The 9,961-nt window shown below is 41.1% G+C and overlaps 1 protein-coding gene across 1 annotated transcript; it reads right to left on the bottom strand.

Moving 5' to 3' along the window:
- Positions 1-3,604: 3,604 nt before the first annotated feature.
- LOC147624776 (sulfite exporter TauE/SafE family protein 5-like) lies at positions 3,605-6,753 on the bottom strand. Its single transcript, XM_086818839.1, has 4 exons — positions 5,562-6,753; positions 5,078-5,215; positions 4,794-4,961; positions 3,605-4,281 (listed from the first exon to the last, which is right to left on the bottom strand). Exons 1-4 carry the CDS (start codon positions 6,741-6,743, stop codon positions 3,973-3,975), a joined length of 1,797 nt encoding a protein of 598 aa, XP_086674965.1. The 5' UTR covers positions 6,744-6,753; the 3' UTR covers positions 3,605-3,972.
- Positions 6,754-9,961: the final 3,208 nt, after the last annotated feature.

A 9,961-nucleotide genomic window follows, 5' to 3' on the forward strand; every position in this document is an offset into this window, starting at 1 on the left:
CAAGAGGATGAGTGCATGGTGTTGGTGAAATTGTGCCTCCAAGGAATAATTACTACGCTGGAGAAAATATATGGGAGATTGCTAATAAGCTAGTTTGTAACAATGGTTGTGCCCTCATTATAAGTATCTTGTACTTTGCCACTAATATCATCAACAATAGGCATTTATATGAATGGGAGCTTGTAATGATGCACACATTAATGTGCAAAATAGAGGTTGGCATACTCCATGGGAGCCATGTAAGTAGATTTTCCAATGTGTAGTCTCTAATCTCAAAAACTACAACAATAATAGTTTTGATTTAAAGCATCTTCATGTTTTTGCATTTTCCAGGCTTACAATCTCGCACTGTCCTTCTTTATGAGGGCATCCTTAGTACCATTTACATATGCCTTGAGCTAGACTATTGGAAGGATGAAGGTGGAGCAGGAGATTGGGAAACGATAATGGGAAATAGTAGATAATCGCAAGAGAAGCCTATAGAGGTAGGTGTTTTTTTCATAAGTTTGATGAATATGTGTAGTTTGGAATCTTGGCGGTAGCTTGATAACTTTGCTATCTTCATAAACAGGTGGGTTACAACATTGAATAGCTTTTTGGAAGAAGCTGGTGGGGTACCTGACCATTCTAGGAGATGTGGTGCTAGACCTCTTTGCTAGGACTGGAAATGTCACAAAAGTTGTTAGAGATCTAAGGAGAGACGATATGCGTGCAAAACTAGATAAACATATTGTTAACAATGTTTTGGTGCCATGGGTATAATGATGGATAGTTGAATAGATGAAGTTATTTTGCTTATACTATATTCTTCTCGCAAAACTAGATAAACATATTGTTAACAATGTTTTGGTGCCATGGGTATAATGATGGATAGTTGAATAGATGAAGTTATTTTGCTTATACTATATTCTTCTCGCATTATAAATGCTTAATATCAAATTGTAAACATGCATTAATGCTAAATTATTTTGGCATCTCTTGTTTTCTCTCTTAATGGTTACTAATATCCTCTTTGTGATGGAGATACTCTAGGGAGATTTTTGTGTGTACAATGACAATGAGTAAGAGGGAGAGATAGAGAGAGGGGGTAGGAGAGAGAGAGAGAGAGAGAGAGAGAGAGAGAGAGAGAGAGAGAGAGAGAGAGAGAGAGAGAGAGAGAGAGAGAGGATTGGGGGGCTAGACAAGCCAAGCTAGAAGGAGGAGGGGAGGAGAAAAGAAGAGTGAGAAGAAGTATGGAGGTATGGATATACTGGTTGTTAAGAAAAGCCCGTGCCAACAAGCTCGCTCCAAACTCACACTCGTATCTGATCATCTTGAATCTAATGAAATAGACATAGCATGTGAATCTGACCATGGAAAACATGATGAGTATATATGTCTCTATGAGGCAATTTCATTGGGAAGAGTATCTCCCATTAGTAGAGTTTGCTTACAATAGTGCTAAGCATTCTGCTACTAAAATAAGCCCTTTTATGCTAATGTCTGGCTATGGGCATATAGAGACCCATGGAGAGAGTCCAAGTTGGTGTGATGCGAGTTGATTTCTTAGAATAGCAGTAAGAGATGCTACTGTTTGCAAGGGAGAGCATAAAGGGTGTACACGATAAAGCACAATTTATGCTAATCAGAGTATTGAAAGAAGGTCAATGGATTTACTTGAGAATTCCAAAAGGTTCCCGGGTAATATGGACTGGAAAAGTCTATAAGTTGTCTGAAAGATATTTGGATCTTATTTGATCTTAAAAAAAGATTAATGAAGTTTCTTACAGACTATGTCTCCCACATGGAGACATGTGCACCCTATATTTGTCTTGACTCTCTTCTTGAGGTTCCCAACTGTTTCTTGCAAATATCCATAGCTACCACATTAATAAAACCGTTTTATAACTACTATAAATTACTCCATCAATTTGCAAAAAACATAACACTAACAACATATGAAAAAATAATTCATTATGCTACACCAACTTGTTTTGTTTTTCAAGATTTTTTGAAGCCCTTTAGTGAGGCATTTTAACCTTTTAAAAAATCGGGCAACTTATTTTGTATTTCGAGACTTTTTGAAGCCTTTTAGTGAGGCATTTTGAGCTTTTACAAAATCCTCAAAATAGGGCAACAACAAACAGGTGGCCCCCTGCATGAAATGAATGCAAACAATGGAAGCCATCTAATCCAATATGACTACAAATGTATAAACGTATATAATAGTCATGGTACTTCATTATTATATAGAAACTTTACACTCAAGTTTGAAATTTGTAGTCAACAAGGAATTGAAATGAAAACCTCAAATTTCATAACTACAAACAAAAGTGGAATACATATAATTACAACATATTGACCACCAAATCAAATGTACAAATATTTCTTAAGTTAATAGAAACCTATGTCACACAAAAATCATAAGAAAACTTGATCATAATAATATTGACTTAAACAAACAAGAACAAATTTAGCAAACCTAATGACAAATAATAAACAAATAAACTACTTGGAACAAAAAACAACTCTAAATCATACACAAATAGACCATGTTGGACAAATTTAAAAAAAAACACAAATTATTGGAACAACAAACACATACTAGAGTGATGTGATTTGAGTCTTTGACTATCTTCTTGAGGTTCCCAACTGTTTCTTGCAAGTATCCATAGTTACTACCACATTAAAAAAAACATTTCATAACTAACTTAACAATTTGGAAAAACACAACGCTAACAACATATGAAAAGTTCTTGGCAGGATACCAACTTGTTTTGTACTTAGAGAATTTTTTAAGCCTTTTAGTGAGACATTTTAACCTTTTTTAAAAAATAGCGCTACTTAGTTTGTATTTCGAGACTTTTTGAAGCCTTTTAGTAGTGAGGCATTTCAACCTTTTAAAAAAACCTAAAAATAGGGCAACAACAAAGCCTCTCACTCGCTCACCCTCCACGCCAACCACAAAAAAAAAAACACACACACACACACACACGACCCTTGTGAGAATAGTAGTGTAGAGATTATTACTATAGCACCCACTCATTATTATTATCATCATTATAAGCTTACAGCGCATAGAAGAGAATAGTAAAAGAATTGCTAAAAATATGAACTAAAACTAAAAATAGAGAAGAATTAGAGAGAGAGAGAGGTATCTTAGCAAAACATTAATATTATAAACATGTTTTAATTAAAAATTATTATTAAAAAAACGATTACACAATTTTTAAATTAAATTGATGGGATGCATGCATGTGCATTCACATTCATGAGGACCTATTACTTCCTTGCGTTTCTCACATTCCCTTTCTATTGACATAAAAATGCAAAAATTCTTTATGAATTTGTGACATTGTAATGTAAAATCTTTGATGCTTATTCTTTTTATCCTTACGTGTAAACATGCAAAAAGGACTACTGCTTGCTGCTAGAGCGCTTTCCCATGCACAAGTGTAGATGTTAGTATAAAATTTATAACTAAGCACCAGTAACAATTCTTTTCAAAATTTGGCCTCTCATTACAAGTTAAATTAAAGCTTTATTCTTGTAAATGTCAGATTGTAGAAATATAGCTATAAATCCTGTGTTCATTTTAGAAGGAAGAAGAAGAAAAAAACCGTTTCTGAGTTTGCAATCTCTTTAGCCAATTTTATGAATAATTACAAGCTCTCCTTTCCTTGTGTGTGGCAATGTTTTGCTTAGGCTAGGCTTTACACGTATTTGGATATGCAGCATTAGGCTTCCATTCCATCTCTCTCTGCATTAGCCCTCTAGTTTTTAGATGAAAATGTCATGGCATTGTACATAGCTGCTATCATCAACCATTTTCAGAAGATGATGGCGCTCCTCCTAACACAAATTTTTTATTTTTTTCTAAGGGCATGAGCAGCCCACTCTCAAACAAGGGCACTGATCCCTCATTGCCTTCTTAATACCTCTCTAAAAAGCCTCTCAGATTTAGGCGCATGTGCGTTGATTGTGTCAAAAAAATCAACAAGGCGTTTGAAAGCCCATAGAAGCACCTTCCTGAATTTGAACCCATACATCCCAAGAACCAAAGCATGCCATCAAAGCAGCACTAATTCCCATGACTATACTGACAGAGAACACTATCAAAGAAACTCGTCCATATTTTTCAATTACCTTCTGAATGAGCTGCAAACCAATCACTGAAAATACCAAAGCAAGAGCCGCAGAGGCAAGGGCGTACTCCTCAGGAATCCGGCCTAGGAGCCAATACTGAACGACTGACAAGGATGAGGAGAAGAAAACCATGAATGAGCATGTGGCTGCTGTAACCTGTTCACATGCACACCAAAGGAACAGTGTCATCTCTCCAGCAGTCAACATAGAAGACTCTCTCTCTCTCTCTCTCTCTCTCTCTCTGCACGTACACACTCAAGAGAATGCCAGCCTGCTGGAGCTATAAACTAAGCTTGATATCACATACAAAGCACCTTTCCTCAAGCATGGGTACTCAGATCCTGCCTATTTTTACAAGGGTGCAGCCCAGCATGCATTGAAGTGAATGCAGCAAGAAAAAACCTACATTGGAATCTCAATCCCTCAAATCCTGCTCAGTACATGGGTGTAACCCAAAGGTTGTTGCACATGTCAGGACAAAGTTCATAAAAGCTACCCCCGGCAAATTCTAAAGTGAATAATCTGCAATCCATTCCCAATGCCTCAGATTCCGTGCAATGCATGATGTGCTTGTTGAAAGTTAATGCATGAAACAAAACCTACACAAAGGCCCTGATTTGAAAAGCATTAAGGCTCCTATTTGTTATGTTAATCGGTAATTTACCGACCTGAGGATGCATGCCCATCTCTAAGAAGAGAGGACCGATGATCATTCCACCACCAAGGCCAAGCATGCCTCCTAGAAGGCCTGCACCAAGGGCAACCAATGGCAGCAAACTCATTGATTTGGAGTTCACAGAATAGCCATCTTCCTGTAACGGAGAATCCCCTTCCTCCTGTGAAGAAAGATAAACATCTGATGTGAAGAGATAAAAGGCTCCTTCAGCTGTAAACCTTTGATCAAACTAGCATAAGCCAATGTGTTTCACACATACAAAGGTGTAGAAAGTACCAGCACATCAGGGTCCTGAATCTTTGAACTCTTCTCAAGGTACACCATTGTGCATGCAGTCATGATGAACGCAAGCGGCAATTGGGCGAGTGTAACTATCCAGTAGGTAGTCCCACATGCTGCTATGTTGAAAAAGCTCTGTTGATTCACAAAACAAGGTTGTCAGACTCATCTTGGAACGTAGCTCTATGGAGTTAGGCCGCATGCATGATGTCTGAAATGCAAGAATCTAATTAATCGTGAGCTTAAGCATATTAGCCTGTATAATGCCGTTACATACCGACGATGCTTTCTCGAATGCAAGCATGCATACATGTCAATTCACTTGACTAATCTGTTTGGACGTGGATGACGTTCAAAATGCAATTAATGTGATGAAGCACAAGCATCATGGATGTAATCCAATATCTATATCATGATGTCTTGATGACGCACAAGCATGGATGCATTTCATCATGAAGGAGGGACTCGGGAGGGTACGGACCTGACCATCGGAGCTCCCTCGAACAAGTTGCACGGAGAGAAAAACAAGCCAAATTAGAGCCAGCATGGTTATCTTAAGTGGGGGATACTGGGGATGACTCTTGAGGAGTCGGGCTTCAAGAAGAGGCTTCTCAAGGTCGTCCTCTTCGTGATGTTGATGAGGACTAGGGAGCTTATTGTTGCCGTACACATCTCTGCGGAGTACTTGAGGGGAGACAGCGCCATCTTGCACATCTCCATTCTGGTCGAGGCAACCATAATCTGCATATCGGCCCTCTGAGCAGCAATTGGGTGCGGTGTCGGAAACAGAAACCGCCACCGGCTGTACCGTGCAGGATTCCACATTCCAGCGGCGGAACGCGCCACGGCAGCTGCGGAAGGTGACGCAGGAGAGGATGAGGATGAGAAGGGCGGTGACAAGCCAGCCGGGGGACATGACGTTGCACATGACGCCGGCGCTGATGCCCAGGAGGACGTTGGGCAGGCAGAGGAGGGCGACCTGATAGTCGATGAGGGGCTTGTGGCTGTCTGCTTGCCTCTGCGATGCGTACCAAGACAGGTTTACAAAAGTGCCCCCGAAGATCATGCAGCTGGACAAGGCCGCCGAGGTCTTGGAGTCGAAGCCGAGCAGCAGGTTGAAGATGGGGAAGTATAGGCCCCCGCCACCGAGACCGCCGGCGCTGGAAAGCGCGGCCGCCACCGCCCCGCACAGGATGGCCGCCGCCGTCCGCCAGCTGCGCAGCTCCACATCTGTCTCTCCCAATGCACTTCTGTGAAAAGGCAACCTATTCGTTTCCCAGTCGGTCAAATTGGCCGCGCCCACAGCTGGGCTCGCGCAGAGAAGACTAAGGAGCAGGAGAATCAGCACAAATTGGATATACTTGCGCTCAATCATATTGGCTGGACGTCGATCAAAGGCCAGGCCGGAATGCATGAAAACACACAGGAGGAATGGGAGCTGTGATACGCGATTTACACAATCATCATATTGCGATTGCGTAGTGATAAGACGGCGCCGCACCGAGAACTTATAAAGTAGCAGCCTTCCTAACTGGCGTATCTGTCTCAGAGATAGCGGCAGCCCGCCGTCGAACGTCACTCCCATCTCAATATTGCATCGCCCGGTGAAGCGGCGGGGAATTTTCGCTCGCCTGCTGGCACTGCGTTGACGTCCACGGGCCATAGGCCTGCCCTGGCCCCCAGCTCCAGATGAAGGGAGCTCTCTCTCTCTCTCTCTCTCTCTCTCTCTCCGATCGAGTCGTCACAGCCTATGCCGCAGGATGGCATCTCCCATACTTGTCCCATTCCACGAAATTCCAACCGAACTGTCCGACGTCCGTCCCTTCCCTGTCAAGTAGGGACAAGTCAAATTTCAAAGATTAACCAGGCTACGAGCCTGTTTTTCCAAGACCTCGGGGGGAGCCTGTTTTTCCAAGACCTCACCCTTGGGGGGTCAGCTGGGATATGCCTAATTGTCTGGTATCTTTGTGTAATATGTTTATATGCACATGGACATAATGATGCTACATCACCATGATGAAAGTACAAGATCTAAGACAAACAATAAAATTCAATAAGTAGTCTTTGTTTTTGGTGTTCAATACCCAATTCACTGCGTATTTGTTTTTTAAAAAAAAAAACACCCAATTGTTTTGTGCTCTATAGCTAAGGATTAAAATTTTCTTGCAGATTTATATCCATCGAATGTGTAGGTGTGGCCAAATGCAGAGTTCATCAATGGTAGAAGAATCAATGTCTTCCATATAGAAATACGCACATTGCTATATGACAACCCACCCAACCAGGGATTTCATTAACGTCTTCACAATTTCGTGATCACGTTAACAAAACCTAGTGTTAACATATTAAAACTTGTGATCACATTGTATATTCACATGACCTGAGAAATGACCTGCCGGAACCCACTAGTCCAGTAACACCTCCGGGCTTTTATCTTTCCCGGCGGGCCCGCCGGGAAAAATCAAAGCCCGGCGGGCCCGCCGGAAAAAAGAAGGAACACCGGCGGGGTATTATTCTGTATATAAACACTGCCCGACACCCATCGTACAACTTTTGGGAAGATAGTCCTTGTTTTGGGGGCGTGATATCTCTCCTCAAAGTACTTGTAGAGCTCTCGAGTTGCTAGAAGTGTCCTCTTGGGAAGAACGTCCTTATTTTAGGGGCTGTCATCTTTCCTTGTAGGCACTCCTAAGGCTATTGAGCCACTCGTCCTTAGTTCTTTGAACTGGGGGCAGGGTGTGGTTCGTAGCTAATACTTGCGCAGATTTAGGGACAAATTTGGAGTCATTCAGCTTTGCATTTGAGCCACGTACGTAATCTACCTCATTCTGCTTTATGAATGGTTTGATGGAGCCAAGAGTCCTGCTTAGGGGCTTGTATTGGTTCTTGATACTTGATATAGTTTAGAGTAGACAAGGGTCTATTGTCCTATACTAGAGTATTGGGCAAGCATAGATCTTTGATTTTTTTTGTGAATGTTAGAGAAGGTCTATTGTCCTATACTAGAGTATTGGGCAAGCATAGATCTTTGATTGTGTAAAGTATCCTTAATTGGGTACAAAAGGCATCCTTCATTGGGGGTGCAATGTGCATGATAGTTTCGAAGTAGTTTTGTAGTAAGACCTTGCAAGATAGTTTGAAGTAGTTTTGTGTTATGTGATGATCTTTTGTATTTGTCAAGATAGTTTCGAAGTACTTTGTCTGCTAATGTATGTTTTGTTATACGTGAGTGATTTGTTGTTTTTTCATTTGTGTATTCATTGTTATATGCTTGGTTGAATAGGTTATTTGTTGAGATGGAGGACAATGTTGGATCCAGTGATACCTCCAATAGAGTCCAAATTTCAAATAGCAGGAAAAAAAAGGCACCTGGGATAGAGTGGCAATATGCAATTAACGTTGGTGATCGATTCATAGATTGAGAGTGTAAGCTATGCCATGCAGTAAAATCAGGTGGGGCTCCTCGACTAAGAGAACACTTTTTAGGCGGACCGAAGAAAAAGTCATGTACCCACCCCTTTGCACCTATAGTGGCCAAACGCATAAGAGAAGAAATTCAAAAGAAAGATTCAAGAAAACATGGCACTCCTACCGTTAATGTATCAAGGCAGCAAGAACACTGTTGTTCTAATCATCAAACTCCCGCTACATCGCCTACTTGTACCCCGAACGGCAATGTGCAACCAGAAAGTAATCTATCCAGTGCATCTTCTTGTAAGCGAAACTTTGACGTAGGAAATATACCCATGCGTCAAACTTCATTGCAAGAAAGCCCACGTCAAGGTCGACTCGATGATGCACAACTCGTCCTTGCTGAAGCGATTTACTTTTCTGGGAGTGCTATGATGATGGTGGACAGTGAGCATTGGAAGAAAGCATGGAAGAAAATTGGTGAGTTTGGACCAGGGTTTTCACCGCCTACGTACCATGCTATGCGAAATGATCTATTAGAGAAATGTTATGCGCAGGTAAAAGAACGTGTACAAAGAATAATTCTTAGCAATATAGAGCTTTCTGGATGTAGTATAGTAAGTGATGGATGGTCTAATGTGCAAAGAAAACCATTAATTAATGTAATGGTTATTTCACCTAGAGGTGAGACTTTCATCCGTGCTGTGGATTCAGCTGGTTCAATCAAAACTGGGGCTTACATTGCTCAAGTCATTAGCTCTGTGATAGAGGAAGTGGGTGCCAAAAATGTAGTCCAAGTCGTCATGGACAATGCAAAAAATTGTAAAAATGCATCCAGAATCCTACAGCGACAATATCCACATATTTTTTCGGTAGGATGTAATACTCATAGTTTGAATCTTGTATTAAAAGATTGGTATAAATCTGATGATACCAAATGGTTTGCCTCGATCGTCGACACTGCTCGCCAGCTTGTGAAATTCATGCTCAAGAGACAGAGAGTTTTAGATATGTTTCGACCTCGCATGTCAGTTATGTTAAAGCTTCCAGCGGAGACTAGGTTTTGCACTCACTTTTACACTTTTGAGTCTCTTCTTAGAAATAAAGATGCAGTTTGTGAAACATTTACATGCATGGCATTTCATGACTGGGAGAACACTCAACTTGAAAAAGTGAAAGAGAAAATCAAAGTCTTGAAGGGAGCGCTTACGAGAAGAAGTTGGTGGAACAGTGTGATGGATGCATACCATGTAATGATGCTTGTTATGTATGCTGTACGAAGTCTTGATCAAAGAGCGCCTAATCTCGGAAAAGCATGGATGCAATGGTGGACTGTCCAGCGGAGTTTGGAGTGTCCTGAGAAATTAGAGCATTCAGTGGTGGAAAAGCAATGGCGTGTACCATTCTCCAGTAGACAAAGAAAAGTTCTGTTGAAGTACTTTCATGCTAGATGGATTGAAGCGCATTCAC

The sequence above is a fragment of the Cibotium barometz genome, chromosome 24 (genome assembly GCF_041138505.1).
Source record: "Cibotium barometz isolate CiBa-2024 chromosome 24, ASM4113850v1, whole genome shotgun sequence".
Lineage (NCBI taxonomy): Eukaryota > Viridiplantae > Streptophyta > Polypodiopsida > Cyatheales > Cibotiaceae > Cibotium > Cibotium barometz.

What these genes read in the sequence shown, in the direction of transcription:
- LOC147624776 (XM_086818839.1), bottom strand. Translation starts at nt 6,743, where the DNA reads ATGGCCCGTGGACGTCAACGCAGTGCCAGCAGGCGAGCGAAAATTCCC. An exon ending in GAGGGAGCTCCGATGGTCAG is followed by an intron (nt 5,216 to 5,561) that starts GTCCGTACCCTC and finishes GTGAATCAACAG; the next exon opens with AGCTTTTTCAACATAGCAGC. An exon ending in AGATGGGCATGCATCCTCAG is followed by an intron (nt 4,282 to 4,793) that starts GTCGGTAAATTA and finishes GCATGTGAACAG; the next exon opens with GTTACAGCAGCCACATGCTC.